At 41.6% G+C, this 23,032-nt stretch overlaps 1 protein-coding gene across 2 annotated transcripts; it reads right to left on the bottom strand.

Annotated features, from left to right (window-relative positions):
- Positions 1-840: 840 nt before the first annotated feature.
- Positions 841-21,253, bottom strand: PRKAR1A (protein kinase cAMP-dependent type I regulatory subunit alpha). Of its 2 annotated transcripts, XM_084862677.1 has the most exons (12): positions 20,914-21,095; positions 20,481-20,691; positions 17,562-17,747; positions 11,451-11,621; positions 10,596-10,687; positions 10,328-10,389; positions 9,445-9,491; positions 8,579-8,737; positions 6,589-6,649; positions 5,446-5,567; positions 4,416-4,497; positions 841-3,273 (listed from the first exon to the last, which is right to left on the bottom strand). In XM_084862677.1, exons 3-12 carry the CDS (start codon positions 17,733-17,735, stop codon positions 3,101-3,103), a joined length of 1,143 nt encoding a protein of 380 aa, XP_084718803.1. In that variant the 5' UTR covers positions 17,736-17,747; positions 20,481-20,691; positions 20,914-21,095; the 3' UTR covers positions 841-3,100. The 2 variants fall into 2 exon arrangements, with proteins under 2 accessions (XP_084718803.1, XP_084718804.1); XM_084862678.1 differs by lacking the exon at positions 20,481-20,691 and having other exon boundaries at positions 20,914-21,253.
- Positions 21,254-23,032: the final 1,779 nt, after the last annotated feature.

A 23,032-nucleotide genomic window follows, 5' to 3' on the forward strand; every position in this document is an offset into this window, starting at 1 on the left:
CCTGTATGAAATCAATAAAAATATATTTAAATGTTTGCTTTTACTGATTTTAGAGAGGGAGAGGAACATCAATGTAAGAGAGAAATATTGATCAGCTGCCTCTTGCACACCCTCGGATAGAACCCCAGCATGTGCCCAGATAGGGAATCAAATCAGACCTTTTAGCATATGGGAGGACACTCAACTGAGCCACACTGGCCAGGGCAACTAAGGAACATTTTTAGTTGTATTCGGTTGTAACTCTAAAGGTTCCACTCCAGTAAGCTGATGGAAAGGATTACCGAATCTGGATGAGATACAAAGCAGTGAAAACTAAAGGGTAATCTAGAATACAACGCATCTCCAACTCACTGGACATAAAGAAATACCAATATACTAATGAGTACAACTTAATTAAGTCACTCATAAATAAAACTTTACATATGCAAAATATATAAACAGACCTCAATATCTAAGTGGCAATTAAGTTTAACCAAGGTGAGTATACTGACCAGAAATAATATTTCCCTGTTAAGTCTGGGAAAGTTCCAAAGCCAGAGAACCAGTCTTCAATAAAAAGGAAACGTCAGGCTTCTGATTTAACCCTTCCTTCCTCTACCCTGTGAACAGACCTGCTATATCTCAATTACCCTTTAAGCAAGGTTTTCAGATTCATTCTTTGACAAGCTGACTTGGAAACCACTGAAAACAAACACACGACTCTTTCTAAACACGAATTCCATAATTCACTTGTGATTTTCATCTTGCCCACCAGATTCGGAGATTCCAGAGTTCGGAGAAGAGGGGTGGAGTGGTGGGGGAGGGAAGGACAAAGGGAAGAAAAACGGATTCATTTAAGAATTTAAATTATTTAATCTTTTTTATTACTTGATCTACCATTAAGACAATCTATAACAAAAAGAATAGAGTATATTATTAGCACACACAGTATAATCAGACTAGTAACCAGGAAACAATACAAAATGTTCCTTTGGCCATCTAATCTTTCTAGAGCAATAGATCTGAGAAATTCACTTACCAAATCCAGAAATGATGACTTCAAAAGTCCTGATTATCAACTAAGACAAATTACACCATCATGATATCTCACATATACTCAGATTGCACAAAGATAAAGCTTTAAATGTGTTAAGTTTTAAATTTAGACTTAAATTTTCTTAGATTAAAAATTACAAAAGGGAGTCAACAGCAAGCCAAATTATTTAAGAGCAAAATTCATTTAGGAAGCATTATATGTGAACATGATTATTATATACAGATATGAAACTGCAATTTATGGCATTCTAATTAATTCACTGAAGTACAGTTTTGGCATTTAAACAAAGATCAAATCAAGCTTTACAAAGCTAATAAGAACATAATTTTTACTTTAAATTTTTTAAATATAAAAGATAGCTAAACACAACATATAGATCAGAAACCCTCACTTAATATAGATTTGAAACATAAAAAAATTTGTAATAAGCTGGCTTTCTATCCCACACTGAAATGTAAATAAAACCTCTTTCCCAGATTTATACTTCAAACTTAGTAACAACCTAAAAACTGCTCAAATCTATGAAAAAACTCTACCATGACCAATTTACCTTTTAAATGGCCTGGGAAAGGGTAGGAGAAAGGATTAGTAATCAAAGCCAGTTGCATACAAATGGAAAAATGCTTGCAGTTACTCCCAAGTATAACCCTACATCACATATAAATCACGACGAAAATAAAAGTGCCCACATTGCAGAACCGTGAGATTTTGTTTAAAAAAAAAAACCATAATAAAAATAAACTGTTGGGTATCATTGGTGTGCATGGAATAATGTACGTAACACATAAGGTTGATATGGCTGGAAAATACAAAAATACAGTTAAGACGCAAAACACAAGCTTACTTTGAAAGAACAAAACATCTGCCGGAGAATAAATGCTAACTAGGAAAGCAGAACTTTCAGCAGGATGGCCTTTGAGACCAATTTGAAACAACACAGGCACACCCCACCCCACCCCCACCCGCCATACACTCTAGCTGATGTAAAAAGGAGGGGAAAACACCAAACCAAAGTAAAAAACTTCTCCCCAAAGTCTCTTGCCCCCGTGAATTTAGTGGGCAAAGTTCCCAACAATGAACTCTCCGCCTGGCATTTCTTCCTTTAGCAACATCCCTCCGTTTTTCTGTTAGGACTTTTGCTCCATATGTTCTATCTATTCCCAGCAAACGAAATCTCCTGGAATCTGTGCTAATGAGCACTGGATTACCCTGGAGTCCACTGACCAAAAACTCTAAGTCAACAACCAAGAGTGGCGACCTGGAATTCTAATTCTCAATGATCAACATTTGGCACTAGCTGGATTAATAAAGAATTTCTGAGCTGAGGCAGATGTAGTTAAATCATAATTGGTATTTACAGCCTATGATTTAGTTCCAAACTCAAAATGCAGGTATGAAAAGCTATACCTAAATGTATTTCAGAACTGGAGAGGACACAATCACAAAGATATATTCAATACCAGGCAAATTCATCTGACAAACACAAATTCTGGTTAAAAGGAAGAAAACATAACAGATCATATCCATCTGATAACTAGAAGAAAATGGGTATTTTCCTACCCTTAATCTAGTTTAAATACAGGCAGATATCTTCCTAAGATTTTTTTCTGTATCAGTTTTCCTAATCCTTAGAGCTTAATGAGAAATCATTTATTCTATAAAGAAATACAGCATAAATGGCCACCGTCTAAATATGCTTAAGATAATTAGAAAATGTTATCACTTAGACATCTTGCACTGTTACATTACTCTATGGTAAGTATTTGATGCAGGGATCTGCTCTCACCAAAAAGCATGGCATGTATCGCCAGATGGAATACTAACACTGCACAAAGAGAAGCAGTAACAGCAAAGTCTCCATAGAACTCTCTATTTATTTAACTGTGTAGGAGCATCCGGTTAATGCTCCAAATTAAAAACGGTGCAATAAAAGCAACTTTAATATAAACAGACAAGAAGCTGCAATGCCAGTGGCCACGTGGTGCTGCAAATAGGGAAATAAAGCAGTTTGCAAGAGTGAGGCATGGATTGGGGAGGTGAAACGGGAGGCACAGGAGGCAGATTTCAGACAGACAGGGACACAAAACTATTGTACTGCTGGATGTTTCGTTTGAGGATATCTGAGCACGGGCCAAGAACACGTTCAAATCTAGGTCGGTCCAGCTTAACGCACTTCAAAGGGCCACGAGCCACCACCGTGGCAGCTCGGGGACGATTCATCAGTAGTGCTATTTCACCTGGAGAAGGGAGAAAGAGGAATAAGAGGCGGCTAACTTCTATGAGGAACATTTTCTGAGATGTGCACTTCAGAAGAAGAAAACAAATATGCATTTCTCTTCATAACTTAGTACAGGCCACATCAAATCTGTACTTAAAAAACAATTGATCGGCCCAGCTGGCGTGGCTCAGTGGTTGAGCATCAACCTATGAACCAGGATGTCACGGTTCAATTCCTGGTCAGGGCACATTGGTTGTGGAGGCAACCAACCAATGATTCTCTCTCATCACTGATGTTTCTTTCTCCCGCTCCCTTCCTCTTTGAAATAAATATTTATTTTTAAAAAGTATTTTCTTAAAATGAAATGATCAATGAGATAATCAATAACTTATTTATTTAACTGAGTAAAGGTCAAAATCTCACACTGGTTCTCAGAGAGGCAAAAAAGATTGCAATCTATATATATATTTTTATATATATAAAAGCCTAAGCAACCATTTGACCGGTAGCTATGATGTGCACTGACCACCAGAGGGCAGACGCTCAATGCACAGGCATGGAAACATAGACCAGATTGATGAATCTCAGAGGGAAGAGGATGGGGGGAGGGCGGGAAGAGATTAACCAAAGATCTTTATGCATACTAAAGGTACAGTGGGGTTCCTCGGCCTGGCCTGTGGGGACTGGGTGAAAAGCAGCAGTCCAACATCCCCTGAGCATTCCTGGATTGAGAGAGGGTTCAGGCCAGGCCGAGGGACTCCACTGGTACACAAATTCAGCCTCTAAAGTACATGTGTCAAACACACGGCCTGCGGGCCAAATCCAGCCCGCCAGGCCTTGCAATGTGGCCCGCACCGCGCTGTCATCACTGCACTCCGCTGTCAGTTTATGACATTGTCAGTTTATGACTGTTCAGTAAACCATTTGGCCCGCGATTTAGGCTGGATTTTAGATTTTGGCCCCTTCTCTGATTGAGTTCGACACCCCTACTCTAAAGAATAAAGTTCCCGGGTATTGGCACCAAATCTCCACCTCCACCCAAAGTATAAAAAAATTAAATTCAAGGAGAAGAAAAGACAAATTATGAGACTATGACATTGCACTTAAAGGTGACTTAAAGAAACAATGCCTGTGTATTACATTGTGAGGAAATCTACATACCAAAATAATCAGAAGGCCCCAATCTTCCCACTTCAACGAACTCTTCATTTTCTGATCTACGCTGTAGCACAGCGGCTGACCCCTATAAGAAAATCACCAAGAAGCAAAAGAAATATTTTCAAGTTTAGGGTATAGTATATACTATATAACTTTAGCTACTCTGAAAGAAAAAAAGAAAAAAAAAAAAGAAAAAAAGCATTTCACGGATATTTAAAATCCTGTGTGTTCATATGACAAAAGCTGGCTGAACAAAGTGACTGCATGAGCTTAATTCCTATTTACCCAGCAGCCCCCCAGCGAGTCCTTCTCATCAAGCTAAGGTGCTTGGGTAACCTGAAGGATTCACACAGATTAGTAAACTAGGGGAGGCGGGAAGCGGGTGATCTACGCTTGCTACCTGGTTTTATAGGTAAATTTCATAGGAACAGTGCACCAATTTATTTACAGTGTCTGCGGCTGCTCCTGGACTATGATGACAAACTCTAGGGCTCAGAGCCTAAATTACTTATCATCTGGCCTTTTACAGAAAGAGTCCCTTGATCCCCCTCACCATACCCCCAGGTTAAATAAAACCAACTGGGATTTATGGAGCCACATTCATACTAGAAAATACACTTTTTGGATCTACTTTTTCAGTTGAGAGTATCTGCTGTACATTCCCATGGGTTGTGAAGCTATAAAATATAAAATATAGTAATTTTTAGAATTTAAACCCTTGCCTTTGATCTTCGGTTGCCAAATGGCCTAAACACATAATTTTAACAAAGATGGTGTTTGTTTAGCTTGCATAAGGGGGAATAACTTCAGCAGGCAAGAATCGGGCTATTCATGAATAGCCCTCCCAGACTTCTGACTCAAACACATTTAAAATGTGGTGGTCTAACAGAAAACCAAATAACTGCATTCCAAGATGAAAGGCAATTTCTAAATTAAACTGTCAGATATTCTTTAAAACCAAGGGTGTAATTAAGAATTAACCTTTTTGTTTTTTCTCTACAACTTCTAAAAGTATCAAATGCAAATCCTTTACCTCTAAGATAATGAAGAACTCATCCCCTGGTTCTCCCTGCACCACAATCTTCTGCCCATCTTCAAACTGGACTGGTTCCAATGCATCAGCTACTGTGAGACGTTCCCACTTGTCCAAGGATTCTGAAAAGAATTGTTTAAAACTTTAAAACAAAAAGTATAAAGAGAATCAACCATATAGCCATGCCCATTCAATACTTGGTGAGTGTCTCAGATTAAACATGGTAGCTCTCCTCAATTACCTCTAGTCTCAGCAAGATCCTCCGATTACTCACAGATAACCCTTAGGTCCTTACTTAGCAGCTCCTGTGGCCAGGTTAACTTAGACTAAAGGCACCCAATGGTAAAGGAATTAAAAATTAATCATTATGTATTCCTAAAGAGTGCCATCAATGCAAATCAAACCTGCAATTACAGAACCCAAAACAGTGTCACCATCTATATTATTCCAGAGGTTTATAGAAGTCATTTATCTATTTAAATCCTCATTTGAATTAATTTATCAAACTAACAACAACTAGAAAACAGTTTAGCCTTTGGAATAAAGCAAATGGAGCCGTTTCAGAGGAAGGACAAATAAGGGGGTGGGAGGGTGTCAATTCACTGTAATAAAACAATGGCAGAAGGCATCCTACCACCTTATAAACACTGCCATTTACCTCTCAATGGTTGTAACAACACACAGACTTAGCTCCAAAACTTCAACAAAACTTGTAGCTTTGTTTGAGAAAGCAAACAACACCTCATCTTTCTACAGAGGAAATAGGTTCTTGGAAAACTCTCCTTAACCAATAAACTCACTTATGGAGCAACAGACAGACGTCACAGGAGAAACAACTGTCAATGTGCAGAGGCAGGGAGAGGACACAGCCTTTCTGTCTCTCCAGGAGAAGTGAGTAGCACATAACTCCAGAAAGCTGGTCCCAGCTCCAATCTTTCCTAAGGTTTGTCCTATGCTAGCAAATTAAGCACACTTTAAAATTACTTCTCGGTCACACTTTAATTCTGTATTCTATGCATTGTATGTTACTCTTAGTAAAAACAGAATTGTTAACGAGTAGTTTTTATGAAACATAATAGATTCTGCTTAAGTACAGCTAACACTTCAACTTAAAAATTCTCTATGCCATCTTCCAAAACTCACCTAAAATTGACACTTTACTAAGAAACTCCTCATACATCTTCCGCTTTCTCAGCGTGCTTCCCTATAAAACACACAAAAAAACAAAAAACATCATGTCAAAAAATGTGTAATTATCAAATAATACTGTGGAAGAATAAATACTAAGTTTCAAGTAAATTGAGAGAAGTCACAGCTTGCTGCTGCTGCTTCTTGATACATAATTATTTTTCTTCATGTGACTATAGTTTGAATATAGTTCCAGCTCAGGGTTGTTCCTCATAACTCCAATCCTCCACGGAAGGAGAAAAATAAAACTGCTACCACTTACAGCCCTCCCCCATCCCCAAAAGTGCCAAATTGTCTTATTGCAAAGTTTGTTAAATATATGTAGGGAGGAAAAAGGGGAACAAACAGTACCCTATAATAAACATTCCTTACACACACACACACACACACACACACACACACACAGGGCCTGATGCACGAAATTCATGCATGGGGCCGGGGGGTGGGGGGTGGGGAGGAGAGGGTGTCCCTAAGCCCAGCCTGCACCCTCTCCAATCTGGGACCCCTCGAGGGATGCCCAACTGCTCACCGGGATAGGGCCTAAAAGGGCAGTTGGACATCCCTCTCATAATCCAGGACTGCTGGCTCCCAACCGCTCGCCTGCCTGCCTGCCTGATTGCCCCTAACTGCTTCTGCCTGCCAGCCTGATCACCCCCTAACCACTCCCATGCCAGCCTGATTGATGTCTAACTGCTCCCTGCCAGCCTGTTTATCCCTAACTTCCCTCCTCTGCCGGCCTGGTCACCCCTAACTGCCCTCCTCTGCAGGGTTGATTGCCTCCAACTGCCCTTCCTTGCAGGCCTGATGCCTCCCAACTGCCCTCCCCTGCTGGCCATCTTGGGTCCACATGGGGGCAGCTATTGTGTGTTGGAGTGATGGTCAATCTGCATATTACTCTTTTATTAGATAGGATAGAGGCCTGGTGCATGGGTGAGGGCCAGTTGGTTTGCCCTGAAGGGTGTCCTGGATCAGGGTGGGGATTCCCTTGGGTTTGAGTGAGGTGCCTGTGGTGGTTTTCAGGCCAGCCACACACCCTGGCGACTCAAGGGACTCAAGCAGAGGCCCTGGTATCTGGAATTTATTTACCCTCTACAATTGAAACTTTGTAGCCTTGAGTGGAGGCTTAGGCTGGCAAGGGCAGGTGGAAAGCTTGGCTTCCTGTGTTGCCTGGAAAACCCAAGCCTCCCTACTGCTCTCTGTAGTTTGTTTGGGTTTATTTGCAGACTTGCTCTGATTGGCTTATGGGAGTGGCGGAGTGATGGTTAATTTGCATATTACTATTTTATTATGTAGGACACACACCCACACACACACCCACACACACACATCTATCCCCCAAATACAGAAAAATTTCAAAGTATATCTAACTGCATATTGTCAAATATTTAGATAGGCTCTGCACAAATTTAGAAAACCATTCAAGGTGACTAATGCAGTTATCTGGGACTTACAAACATCCAAAACTACTCTATTCATTTGCCACGTAGTTCTCAAAAAGTCTATGTCATCAGAAGTTTTATTATTTTGTTTATTCCTTCAGTGAGAGGGAACATGACATTTTCATTACCGATTACCCACTTTCAGTTTAGGGAGCTGATTACTTCTGAACGGCCTTAAAGAACTTTATGCACTCAGAAGCAGCACTCTCAGACAACCTGTGATATGTAAGGAGTAGGCAAGTGAAGATGTGCCTTTGAGCAAACGGAGAGAATTCCAAACCATTTCATATACACTGCATTTGTTTCCCAGGTAATTACTGGTCACACTTTTGTTCTAAAAGATCACTGTCTCAAATGGTACAACGAGTAATGCTAAACTGGGCTCAATGTAAAGCACTCAATCATTAAAAGTAACATTCTCATTTTAATTTGGTGATATTATTCAGTTTAAACATTAGTTACATGGATAGGTAGTCTAAATCACATTTCAAAAACCATGGTCTTACCATAAGGATTCTTCTATAGCTGTCTCGGTCAATACCCCACAATTTCACATTTGTCTTCGCTTTGACGGTGGCTGCTCGAGGTGTTCCATAAATCAAAGCAAGTTCTCCAAAGCTTCCTCCTTCCCCAACACTGGTTGCCCATTCATTGTTGACGTAGACCTAAAATGCAAATGACAATTGCTTTTTTCCCCACACACACAAATATCTAAGTATTAAAAACAGGCAAACATTTTTTTAGGGGTCAGAATCCTGAACTTGTTTTAAAACAGAATAAACTATGTTTTCAATACATAGCAGAGAAAAATACTTGACTTCTGACAATGAGTTCAGTTCTGAGTGTCTGTGATTTACCTGGTTTAATTATCTAATCAGAAAAAAGTACTCACTCAACTGATTAGGGCAGAAAGGTGAAGTAAACATTAATAAAAACCATATACATTTACAGAGTACTGTGCTGAACAGTGTGCTAATAATAAGCATTTCACTTGCATAAGGCACTGAATTTCCTAATAACCCTGAGAAAAATGCCATTAGTATCTCATTTCATTTATCATCAAAACTTACAGAATCAAAAAGTTATAACAAGTCTCATTAACTAATGACAGGGTCTAGAGTCTCCCTTACACCTGTCTTACTCCACAGCACACACGCACAACTTAACCGTTACTCCAGCAAAAGTTCTGAACTGCATGTCTACCTAAAAAATAATATCTTTAAAAAGTTTGTGTCATCAAAATATTTGGCAAAATATTAATGGAATTAACATACAAAGGCTGTAACAGCCCTTTAGAAACTCTTAGAACCAATATATTTATCAATACATTGACTTTTAAGGTTATCAACATATTTTTGTGATTAAACCTTACATCCATCTCTCCTTGATCAATCACATAGAAGTTATCCCCTTCATCACCTAAAGGAGAGGAGAGTAAAAATGTTAGCAGCATTTTACAAATTAAAGAAACACAAAGGAAACTATAAAATTAATGTGAAACGAACTTATTTCCAGTTCTACTATGAAAGAAGTGTTATAAATTAACACAATTTTTCAAGGAGAAAAAGTCCACTAATATATTTAAAAAAATCATAAAACTGGTAAAATTTTCAGTCATCTCATGATGAAAAATACCTCTGAAGAATAACTTCAAAAACAGCCATTATGTGTGTGCAAAAATATTACCTACCTATCATCTGTAACAACATAAAAACCCAAATAAGTAACAAAATATCAGGCTGTCAAATATAGGAAAATATATGGATCATAAAAACCCAAAAAGATATCAAGAGTACATAAGAAAGGCAAAAGGTGGGAGGGACCCAAAAGGATAGATCCATGTTAGTGTATGTGGGAAAAAGATAACAATCATTAGAAGGTATAAAACCTCATAAATAGAGAACTACATAATGGAGAAAACAGTTATGCTTACTTCCTACTTTTTTTATATGTGATTAAAAATAGGAAGGATATGATTCTGAAATTCCATATATCTAACATAAAAAATGCAGGAATTTCCTTTAACAGTTACTAAAAACAAAATTGTACCAGATGGTAGGGAAATATTAATCCCTTAGGGTAAGTGTGCCTTTTAGTTGAGTCAATTTTAATTTTCAAAAGAAATAAAGAAGTTCAGTATTTTAACAAAAGGAAACTGGTAGGTTGAAAGAGAAAAACAAACTTCAATATTAAAAATCCTGCAATCTAGTCTCCTCTCCCAGAATATTGCAAGCCACAAAAGCAGCACCCCTTACCTTGCTGAATAACAGTCTCTCCAGCAATAAAGGAAAGTGGAAACATGGCATCAAAAATATCACTGCAAGGGACAGAAGGCCTCGTGTTACATTTCATGTGCCTCTCCTGTGGATTTCAAGCATTAACCTTAAAATTCAAGCTCCTAAAATGTTCAGCAGGGATTGTCATCAGGTGAGTAATGAACGTTAAAATGTGCAGCTATGATGAGACTAGTTTGGGACTACAGCGTTACAGGAAAAGGGCACATAACAAAGAACCTCTACCTACCTTCTCTCATTATCATCAAGATGTGAAAACAGCACATTCTTTTCAATGGCCTTGGCTAGCGCAGCCATTGTCTTGTAATCTTTTGGTATAACCTAGAACAGAAGGTCAAATGGTGATTGCACAGACCAAAAACATTTCATGCTTGCAACCTGCATGTCAAGTAAATGACAAGCTACATGATGGTATTAAAACAAGACTGCTTTGAGCTAAGTATTTTCAACATAGCCCGCATGTACTACCTTTGATCCACAAAGTACTCAACAAATACTGACTCATTAATCCCCTTGCTTACAGCCAGACCTGTATTTAAAAGCTGGTATTTGGTTCCCAGTCAGCAACTAAAGAAACAAACCAAAGAACACCTTGACCAAGATCATTATTCTAAGGCAAAGAGAACCTTTTATGGTAGTGATTTTTTAAATTGTGATCTCTTCCCCCTTCAAGCTAATAATGTCACCTGAAATGGCGGGTGGGTTCTAAGGAAGAACCAATCAGGATGATGCTTACAGGATAGAAGGTTAACAGCCACAACATGAATTACAAGATGCCAAAAAATCGACACCATGATCCAAGAGAAAAAGGAGTACTGCCTCCTTCTAGTGCAAAACATCATGAAAAAGAAAACTCCCCAAAACGAAATTATTCACTGTTTAATAACCACTCAGTTCTTTTCTCTGGCGGCACTGTCATCACAGAAATTGTCCCTCGGTACGCAAGAACAACACAGGGTGGAGTACAATCTAGCCTGTGTGTGGTTTACTATTCAAAATCATGACTGCATTCATCAAAGAAACTAGAAGATTACCATGTGGGTTCCCGAAAACATTGCCCCAAATGTTTAGACATCAAAGCTACCTTTCTAACATATGATGCAGCGTCTTCCTCTGTGTAGACTTCAGCGCTGATAGCACCTCGTCGCCTCCGGCCTTTAACCACTGGATTGGGTGGAGGAGGAGAGATTTCATCCTCCCTCGAATCTCCACGAGTGCTTGCTTTCTGCAGATTCTGAATCTGTTTGGCCTCCTCCTGGGAAAGAAAACAACAACATATACACATATATTGATATATACGTATATATGTGTTTGTACACACACACACACACACACACACACATTTTATAAAGGAGATCTTTCAGAATGTAAAGTTGGTGTTTTCATATTTCAATGATAAGTCACCTCAAATCTCTTCCTCAACACCAATGTAAGAGGAAAGGCCAGTCCCAAATGGGGAAAGCTGGAGTTGAGTCTGAAAATAAATATTCTGAAACAAGGACCGTTTCTCGGGTGATAATAGATGCCATACTTATTAATGAACAAAAGTCACTAGTATAAGAACACGTAACATGCAAGTAAAAAATTAGATACTCATTATAATAACACTAGAGGCCAGGTGTACGGGTCCCTTGGCCTGGCCTACAGGGATCCGGCTGAAACTAGCTCTTCAACATCCCGAGGGGTCCCAGATTGCAAGAGGGCGGTTCTTGGGTGACGCACCCTGCAATCGGGCTCCCTCCTCTCTGGTTCTGGGTGTGTCACCTGAGAACCTCTGCTGCCAAGTGACTTGCAGTTCATGCCTTGCAGTAATGCAGTTCAAGCATTAACCTTAAAATTCAAGCTCCTAAAATGTTCAGCATCTTCCCCCTAGTGGTCAGTGCATGCCATAGCTACTGGCCCGTGGCTTAAGCTTTTATATGTGTGTGTGTGTGTGTGTATGTGTGTATATATATGTATATATATATGTGTGTATATATATATATGTATATATAGATTGACGAGGATTGTAACATACACAACGGCAATGAACTGCAAAACAAAATCCTGAGGAATTAGGTTTTCAGTATGCTGCTGAAGATAGCATGAACCCCTCCTTCCCCCCAAATAAAATGTATTCAGGCATAGCAAAGTGATTCAAGAATGTCTAGGTTACTGTGTTACTTCATTCATTCAATAAGCATTCGCTAAATCCCATGCCAAGGCAAGGGAAATATAAAAACCAATGAAGGAGGGTCCTGAGCCCATGGAATTCATTTCTAACTGGAGTCTCAGAAAAAAAACACACACAAAAAAAACACCCCACAAATAATGAAATTATGTGATGATGGAAACCAAGAATTTAAATTAGATCAATATTTCTCCTAGCAGAGCTACAAGCATTCTTCATTATCAGTGTTTATACTTATAGTTAAATTTTAAAAACATCACCTGCTTTTAAGACCATCTTGCTAAATTAATTCACATTAAAAACTGAAATGAACTATTTAACATTCTTATTTATCAAATCTAGAGCCTTAAAAAGAAATTCCTCAGGACTGCAGCAAAAAATAAGTTTATTATGCCTAATATAAACTAAGAATGAAAACACAAGAATGTGCTACCCACTACTTTCTCATTTGACTCATTCTCCATTATTTTTCTAAACCATCTTTCAAATTCAAAATGAAGTTATTAGCACTTATGATTTCAGGAAAGTTTTTGATAAAAATGTAATTAAGGAAGTGGCTACCCCCCCTCCCATGGTACTCAGCCCTGACTTTGGCCTCAAGCCAATACACATGCAGTAAAACATCCAGAACAGTAAGCATCAATATATTAATAGTGTTAATTTCTATTAACAGAACCATGCCTGATTTTTACTTTTTTTTGTTGTTGTTGAGGAACAGGGCTTGCTTTATTTTTCTCATTTGTTTGGATTTTCTAATTTTTAATTAAGAAAACACACAATAGGAAAAACATATCACAAAAATAGATTTAATACATTTGTATATTTGGTTACAAATGCATTTACTTCTTGACTAATCCATTCTATTTCTAAAAATTTATTCTAAGATATGCATATATGTGAAATGACATATATACAAAGTTAATCCTTGTATCATTTTTAGTAGAAAAACACAGGAAACAACCAACATGGTCATTAATGGAATGATTTTAAATAAATTATGCTGTATCTATGCAGGAAATTACCACACACGCATTTGAAAATAAGAAACTTTATATATGAATTTGTCTATAACTGCCCATAGGCCTATGAAACAGTGGTTGCATTCAAGGAAGACAACAGAGAAGTCTTTATTGTCACACCCCTTTGTACCTGCAGAATTTGGAACCATATATAAATATGTAACTAATTTTTAAAAAACAAACATTTTTAGGAAATTCACTTCCATTTTCATTCTGGTAACTGCAATCATCAGTAAGGTTTTCTGATTCCTTATTAACATAGAACTATAAAATTCAAGTCTCCCCTAAGTTTAAAGAGTATAAATGAAAACACAAATTCCAACTCCTAAATTTGTCATTGGAATATCACAAAAATTTCACAAATACATCTCATTTGGAACAGTATTCTATCTAACTGTATTTTTAAGATTCTTTTGAAGGTAACTTTTTCTTAAATCCTCACCAAAGGGAATTTTTCCACTGATTTGGAGTGAATAGAAGGAAAGCCAGAAATACTAAGAGGAACACACACTGATTGGTTGCTACCTGCATGAGCCCAGGGCCTCGGTCAAGGAGGAGCCTGCAACCTAGGTACATGCCCTTGACTGGAATTGAACCCGGGACCCTTCAGTTCACAGGCCAACGCTCTATCCAAGCCAAACTAGGGCAGCATTTTGATTTTAACAATTTGCATAGATTCTCATCTTTACAGCAATCAGTTATAACCTATCTTGATGACTCAGAGCCATTATCAATTTCGATTTCTAATTATCCTCGTTCTTGCTGTTGTCATTCTGCCAGTCTCCTCCCACTTCATTTCTTTCATATATTAAAACAACCCACCTCCTATCCCCCAAACCCTCCCGGACTATCCTTTTCCATGTTCAGACTAGAGGCCCAGTGCATGAAATTCATGCACTGGGGGAGGGAGGGGTGTCCTCTCAGCTGGGATTGTGAGCCCTCGGGGGTGTCTGAGTGCAGCAGAGGCGGGGAGAGGGTCCCCGCCATCACCACTGCGCTGGCCAGCTGTGAGCCTGGCTCAGGGCTTTTGGCTGAGTGCACTGACCACCAGGGGGCAGCTCCTGCGTTGAGCATCTTCCCCCCAGTGGTCAGTGTGCATCATAGAGGCCAGTGTTCCACAGTTTGGTCAATTTACATATTAGCCTTTCATTATATAGGATTATATAGGATTCTGTCCTGACCACTTAGTGTTTTTAACAATTATTTGTTCCCTCCCTTTCCTTACCAGTCTATTCTTTCCTGTAGGTAAAGTTACCACGCCACTGACTTGGGGCTTGACCTTATGACTTGCTTTGACCCTGGATTGTAAGTGGACGTGCCATACCATGCCCACTTGTGCAGTCTGACTCTGCCCCCTTGAACTCTGTCCCCTTTTTGCCTTGAGAAGGGCATGCTCTAACAGTGGCTGCTCCTTCCATTCAGCCCCCGAGTTAAGACATGTGGAGACAAGACAAGATGTGCTGAGCTCAGAAGATTTGCCTAGGATTGAGAAATAAGAAAGATCTTTTGTATAAACCACTGAAATTTGAGGGTTATATGCTACTGCAACAATAACTATTACACTGTACAATCATAACCAAGTTACTTAATCACTCTTAATTTCATTTTCAACCTCTGTAAAATGGTGATAATCACCTACCTCACAAGTTTGAAATGAGTATGTATGTAAAGTGCTTCACAGAGTATTTGGCACATACACTCAATGGGTGCAGCTATTGAAATTCTTCTATCAGACAGGCAAAGTTCTAATATATGCATAAAAGAGGACTTGAATTCCAGATGACAGTCTGAAGTAAAACACAGCAGCTTTCAATAAACGCTGTGACAGCCTGGCCGGCGTGGCTCAGTAGTTGAGCATCAACCTATGAACCAGGAGGTCACGGTTCAATTCCTGGTCAGGGCACATGTGCCTTAGCTACGGGCTCAATCCCCAGTGTGCAAGTGCAGGAGGCAGCCAGTCAATGAATTTATCTCATCAAAGATGTTTCTATCTCTCTCTCTCTCTCCCTTCCTCTCTGAAATCAACGAAAAAATACATAAAAATTAAAAATAAAAATAAAAAACGCTGTGAAAGTTTTTGGTGCACTGAGTAGTTGAGGCTACCAGAAACATGACCCTTGGTTAACACAAGGAAGGAGATGAGAAGAATGTGACTGATTTTCAGACATCTAAACCTAACACCTAATATTTAGAACTGACCTGTTAAAAAATTGAAATCTACTTACTTAAACGCCCTGGCTAAAGAAATGTTTGCAAGTGAACAAAAACCCTTGCATTATAGGAAAAACTTGTTAAGCTGTGACCTTCATTAAGAGGTAAAGCCAACACACATTAAATCTAAAAAAAATCCCACCTGCAAAGAAGCTAATAACAATTTCTTGCCTTCCCCTTTGATAGTGCTTAATCAGTGCTATTGTAAGTACAGGGCTTTGAAACTAGCACCATACATTTAACATTCCCTGAAAAAAGACACATCATGTCTCACCAACTTCATCCCCTCCTTGGATGGTTTCTAGTGACATACAAAGAGAAGAATCATATTACAGTGACCCATTTCAGAAACAAATCTCTAGGAACGCACTTTATCGCAAAACAGAAATGCCTGTAGCAGCCTGGATCGAGAGTATCTCACTATTTGAACACAGATTACAGAGAAAATCTGCCCTGGCGAGGTGGCTTATTTGGTTGAAGCATCATCCTATACACCAAAAGGTTGGTTGGGTAAGTACAGAGGCAATTGATTGAGGTTCCTCTCTCACATTTGTCTCTCTTTCTCGCTCAATCTCTCTCTAAAAAAATAAAATATAAATAAAATAAACATATCCTCAGGTGAGGATTAAAAAAACAAAAAACAAAACAAAACATAGACTTTCTACTACAATTCCAAGACAGCAAGGCTACATGCACAAGGATCAGTTATATGTTATTATTGTTAATTAATTATGGTACTAATTTTAATAGCTTTTCAAGAAAATAGAAAATGCCCAATCATTGAGCCACTGAAACAATTTTTAAAACCTTAGTACAGAGTATTTTACAAATAAGTAAATCTGATTAACTGTCAAATCAATGGGATTTATCATACATATTTCCATTAGACAGACAATGGTCATATACCTAAAATATCCCTAACTGGTTCATTATCATTATGAATCATATCAAAACTTCAATATGCATAATAAATCCTATAAATTTATCTCACAACTTTACAGAAGCAATTCAAACACGTACTCAATACATTTAGGGATCCCGACTTTCTCATTCATTATTTCTTGAGGGAATAATTAAAGCATGGTCTTTGATAAAAATTATCATTTTGCTTAAAAAAACATATACATATGCTTTGGGCACACTGATATACACACAGTGAGGATTAAAAAAAGCTAAACAAAGAAAAACTGGTTTAATTTTTTTTAAAAAAGAGGAAATGAGTCCTGACCAGAACTGTAAAAAAGTACAATCTTGATAATCATCAACCTTGATTTCTGCTCTACAGTCAATTCATCTGAGATATAGTTTATAAAAAAATGAACTGCACTATTTCAAAAGTTCTGATATACTGGTCACAAGCTAGACTCAAATGCTTCATTCCCTTGGTTTTAAAAGGTGGGATAAGGCTTATTAAGCTTTGCTGAGGAAGAGAAAAACATTAACTGCTTTTAAGTACTTTAGAATTTCTCATTCCATACACTGCTATATTATTTCTGATCAATTGTATGCAGTCAATTATTTTAACCAGTTTTATGTATTAATTAAAAGTTACAAGTTTGGAAACCCTTTGTTTGCCATGTAAACTTAGCATACAGATTTGTTTTCTGGCAAAGCCTATTGATTGCAAAATTAAAAATTACAAATGCCTTAACTGCCCCCTTGTTTTGAAATTCTGTTTTAGTCTTCCTATTTGGTCAGAATTTTGTTTCTTCCAAAAGATACAAATTAGCAACATTCCACAGCATTACATTTAACAATTGTCAGGGTCATCTCATCACCCCACGTTTATTTTTACCTTCTCCAACCTCTCGAAGTATTCCCTGAGGAATGCCATGGGTCTCTCGGGTCGGGCAGTGCACAACTGCACAATGGAATCCTTCAGCAGGGCCTGAATGTTGTGCTTCTGCACATAGAGCTCACATTCCCGGAGGCTGCGCTCCTCCTCAGCGGCAGAAGTGCCAGACGCCATGGTTCTCGTTCTCTACAAGGAAAGAGGCACACATATGCTTGCGTCAACTATAAAGAGCAAATGCCAATTTGGCCTTTGAAGGACTGATTCACAAAGGTGTTTTCTCCCCCGCTCTAAGTAGGTCTTTATTTTAAGGGAGGCGAGAAAGCTAAGGGATGCTATGATATGCAGAGAAATAGCATTCTTCCAAAAAAGTGTTTCATTCAGTTTCTGCTGCAGGATCTAGATTTTGTAGGCAGCAACAGTAAGAGGCAATAACCTCAGCTCCAGGGAGGAAGTCTGAGCCACCATTCCCTGCAGAGGTGGGGTGCTGAGGAGTCAGGCCCTATGGGAATTTCATTCAGTTCTCCCCCTGCAAAAATAATCATGATGACGTGGGAAGTGTGTAAATGGTAAACAGGACAGAGAATTACAAGGGCACACAAGTAGGCTCTAAGTGAAAGCAAATAAGCACAATGAAGAACATCTGACATTCCCTATATGAAACTCCTATCTCAAGGGACTGTCCTAATGTCAGCCAGCAAACCACTGGGGCAAAGGATCTGATGTGCCAACTACTAGTGTAACCAAACCATTTTAAAACACAAAAAGAACCCCAGATGAGACTCTTTTACCAGATCCCAACCCTAATAGATAACACACTCACCCCATTGGTAAGAAGGAAAATCTTTAATAGAAAAAAACAAACAAAAAAAACCAGACTTACCAAATAAACTATAAAAGATTTAGACAGGAAAATGTCAAAACATTTTCTTCATCAGGACAGGGAAATATTAAAATACGCTAAGTTTTAAACTTACATAAAGATTCAATAGATAAATTGCATTCAATGAATTTTAGAGGCTTCAAACTATCTCGAACTATCTCAACATGAAATATAGTAACAGGTAGCTAACCTTACTTTGGAACTAAAAGCTTAGTTAATTTAACCAACAGATTCATAAACTGTTTTCTTTCTAACTCCTAATTACTAAATAGTTGATTAGAAAATAAAAGCCAAGTCTGCTCTGCAATTAAAATCAATACTAATCCAGACTTTTCAAAATATAATGCATGCAAAACTACTGAAATGAAACGGTACAAGTAAAAGCAGAAAGAAATACTAGAATAAAGTGCTACACTATTTCTCATGTTATTTTGGTGGCTTTCATAAGGGTCAATAAAGAGCAGATTAATTAACAGACCAGGAAAAAGTGTGTAGCTTCCTGACAACATACATCAAAGGATGCAGACAAGGAATCATGCTGCCATTTCAGAACTAAACAGCTAAAAACCAAAAAACAAAAAACAAAAACAAAGCCCAAAACATCCACTTGAGGATGGGTTTATGCCAGACATTTTTTTTAAGTCAATCATAACTGGGAATAACCTTCACCGGAATTTTGGGCATTTCTGATAACACTGAAGGCCACCAAGAACAATAATAAATCAGATCCCTTATGCTTTAAAACAGACACCACCCCCCCCCCCCGAATATCTATACATATATTCAACTGACCAGAGAAACCATTCAAAGATTAATGAGAACTGGGGTCTAAAGGGACGAAACTGATTTGTTGGAAACAAAGTAATGTATTTAAAAGACCAAAAAGTAGACCGTGGCTGGTAATATGTCAGCACAAGAACAAAAATGCCCCCGTATAATAGAGTCACCATGTGAATCCCTGAATATCCAAATTTCACCCGTCTTCATATTTTTAACTGAATATACGTTGACTCTGTTACTTGTACTTAGTCGGAGGAGCCCCACAATTTAGCTTCTCCCTCCAAAAATGACTGAATACAATGTCAATTGCAACGTCTCTGCACTCACATCCTCTCGTGTGGAGGTTTCGGTTGGGATAAAATGCAGGTCCAAAGGGATTACGCGCTAGGAGGAAATATTAAAAACGCCTGGCGGAACGCTTGCAGACTGCGGCGGCGGCGGCACCCTCCCGGAGCAGCCAGGAACGCTTCCCTGGGGAACACGGCTCCACAGGCCAGCCCTTCGGGAAGCTCCGGGCATCGCACCTGCCCCGAGCCGCAGAGGTTAACAGATTCCGCGTGTTTTTGAGGGGAAGGACGGGAGGGTGCCCTTCGTCCTACTCTAGTCGGAAGGCCACCGTGGTGGCGACGAGGCCTCGGGAGAGAGGGAAAAAAAAAAATCGGGAGGAGGAGGTGAAAGGGGACAAAATGGAATTTAGGAGCCACGCTAGAACCGTGGGGGGAGGGGGGGTAACCCCGGCAAGGAGGAACAGCGATCTCCAAAGAGGAGAGGACAGTCGAGGGGAAAACAAGAACGGACGGGTCTCCGAGATCCGCCAGAAACGCCGAGGGAAACCACGGCCGAAGCCGGTAAAAACCGAGCTGCTGTCCTTCAAGAAACGGGGGAAGGCGAGCGGGGCGGCCGCGGCGCGCGGGGGCGGGGGCGGGGGCGGCGGGGCGCGTGGGCAGCGGAGGCCCCGGAAGGCCGCGGAGGGCCGGGGGCCGGAACCAGGAGAAACGGGGGGTCGGGGAGCCCTGCACCCGAGCGGACGTCCCGGGGCTGGAGGCCTCGGAGGTACAGAATCGGGGTCGGAGGCGCGGCCCGGGGCGTGAGGCGGCCTCGCGGGGAGGCGCCCGCCGGGGAGGGGCAGGGGGTGCGGCCATCCCCTGCAGGTCGCTCCCCGTGACGCCATCTTGGATCGGTCCACCGTCCCCCCACCCCCCAACGGACGACGGGCGGCGAAGCTCGCCGCAGCGGGGCCCCGCGTCGAGAGCACTTGCCTGGGGACGGACGCGGGGAGGCGAGCGCGGGGCTGCGGCTGCGAGTCTGCGGCTGGCGGAGCTGTCTCTCGGCGCTTCGCTCCCAGCCCGGACCAGTCTGCGATAGCGGCTCCGCGGCGGCTCCACCGGAAACGACCCGGCCGCAGCCAATCACCGCTCGGCTGCTGACGTCAATGCGCCTCGTTCTGGCCAGACCCGTCGCCTTGACAACCTTAAAGGCGCAGCGAGCCGCCCCATTTACGCCCCTTCTGGAAGGAGCGCCCCCCATCCCCGACCCTCCTCACCCTGGAATCGTACCCCTTCTGCTCTTCTTTCCTCCTTAACGCCTCCGTTATCCGCAGCCCTTTTCTCACTGCCGCCTCTTCGCTTCCCCCCCCACCCCTCCCATTCTTCCTAGCCCGGCGCTTCCCTGCTATCCACCTGTCATCCTTACCTGCTCCTCTCCGGATGTCTCGGGGTCCCCTTTGTTCTTCCCGCTGCTCTGTATTCCCCCTCCGCAAGGCGATCAGGAGCTCCCTTCTCTCCTCCGCTCCTCTCCTCTCCTTCTCTCCTCCTCTCCCAACCCTCACTCCCGCCGCCTCCGCTTTTTCTCTCTCCTCTCCACCCCACGCCCCCAATCCCACCCCCAGCCCACGTGGGGCGGCGCCTCGGATGTCAGGTGGTCGGCTCCGCCCCTGCAGGGAGGACGCGGGGCCCCCGCGGGGAGATTCGTGCAGCTCCCCGGCCCCGAGGAGGCGGCGGCGGCCCCCGCGGATCTGCGGCAGCTGCGCCCCGGGCGGGCCGAGCGTGGGCGGGTGCCGGGATGCGCATCCTGTGCCCCGCTCCCCGGCGCGGCGCGGGCCTCCGGCCCCGGCCCGCCATCCGGTCCAGGAAACCTGAGCCCGGCCAGGTGTCTGCTTTGGCTGACCGGGCTGCTCTCCCCCTCCGGGGGTGCTGTCGTCAGTGGGAGGCCACACCGTCCCCGTGGGCACAGGACACTGGAAAGGATGTTGTCAGGGTCCAAGATTGGCCCGAGGCCTCCTAGAACCTGAAATACCCCCACCCCCACCCCCACCCATCACGCCCAGCCCCGTGCGGTGAGAAGCACGAAGCGTGCAGATGGGCACGGGCGCCCTGTGACCACACACAAAATCTCAACCGCCCACAGAAGCTGCTCCAACCGAGGGTGACTGGGGGAGGGGGAGCGATTTCACTCCTTCAGCCATTTCTCTTTCTCCCCCCTCCCCCCCCCCCCCCCCCCCCCCACACACACACATCAGAGTATCTATCTGCTCCTGGAGGAAGAAGGGAGAGCAGGGGACAGGTTCCTATAAATAAAATCGCTAAACGAATACAGAAGACCCTTGGAGTACACGGATCCTTGGGTCTGACTGGTACCTGTGGTACTCGCCTGGTATATGCCTCCAGGGCTGTAGGTGTAAATGCAATGAATGTAAGACTGAATTCATAGCCCTGCCTGCCCAGGTGGCTCAGTGGTTGAACCTGGATGGACCTAGGAATCAGGAGGTCCCAGTCAGATTCCCCGTTAGGGCCACATGCCCAGGTTTGGGGCTGAATCCCCAGGGTGGGGCATGCAGGAGGCAGCCGGTCCATGATCCTCTCTCATCCTTGATGTTTCTATTTCTCTCCCCCCTCTCTGAAACCAATAAAAATATGTACCTTAAAAGTAAAATAAGATTGAATACATAAACTATCTCACTAATCATTTTTATATTGATTCCAGGTTGAAATGGCAATGTTTGGATATATTACATTAAATGTGACTAAAATTAATTTCACCATTTTTTTCTGCCTTTTTAATGTAGCTTTTAGACAATTTTTAATTGTGTCTATTGCTGGTGTTCTATTTCCGTTGGACAGCACTGATGTGGGAGACCAACTGCTCCCCTCACTCCATCGGGCTGTAATAAGAGTCCTGCTCGTTAGAATATTCTAGTTAAGTCTGGTGATCCCCCTGCTTTCCGAGAGAGGAAGCACAGGCAACATCAGAAAAACCCGATTATGCCTCCAAGGGGGACATGAAGGAGGAAAGTTTCTCCTCCCTCAACTCGGTACCCCTAACTTGTTGACCGTTGGCCTTGTGCCAGGGATGGGTGGCATAGGGGATTAAAGACAGAACCTGAGTCATATAGGATTTCACCCTTGCCCGCACAAAGCAGCGCTAATAAACTGAACCCGGAGCTGGCAGGCAGGACGGAATTCGATAGCATTGAGCAGGCCCGGTCCTGTTCCGAGAAGAAAACAGTGTAGTCAGATAAATCTGAGTTGGGTTTCAGGCCCTGCCATCTCCGGTAATCGACTTAATCTCCTCGAGCCTCAGTTTCCTCAATTATAAAAGGATAAGCAGGGCTGCGCTAAAGTGACCGAGGAAAGAAAATAATGGCGAACATGTACGTAGCACTTACCATGTTCCTGGCACATAACAATTTAATCCTCATAATAACTCTGTGACGTAGGTATTATTATGACTGTTATTGTTCCAGAAGGAAAAGGGGACGTGGAAGGGTTGAGTGACGTGCGTGCGCAAGGCTGCACAGGCAGTGGTCTTATTC

This window comes from Pipistrellus hanaki (genome assembly GCF_964339955.1).
Source record: "Pipistrellus hanaki genome assembly, chromosome: 16".
Classification (NCBI taxonomy): Eukaryota; Metazoa; Chordata; class Mammalia; order Chiroptera; family Vespertilionidae; genus Pipistrellus; species Pipistrellus hanaki.

Bases quoted from the DNA above. Each gene is read 5' to 3' on its own strand.
- PRKAR1A (XM_084862678.1), bottom strand. From the start codon at position 17,735: ATGGCGTCTGGCACTTCTGCCGCTGAGGAGGAGCGCAGCCTCCGGGAA. The intron at 4,498-5,445 runs GTAAAGGATTTG...ATTTTCTTATAG, and splicing joins AGTTCTTCATTATCTTAGAG to GGGTCAGCCGCTGTGCTACA. The intron at 3,274-4,415 runs GTATGTAGATTT...TCCCTTCTCCAG, and splicing joins GGGGCCTTCTGATTATTTTG to GTGAAATAGCACTACTGATG.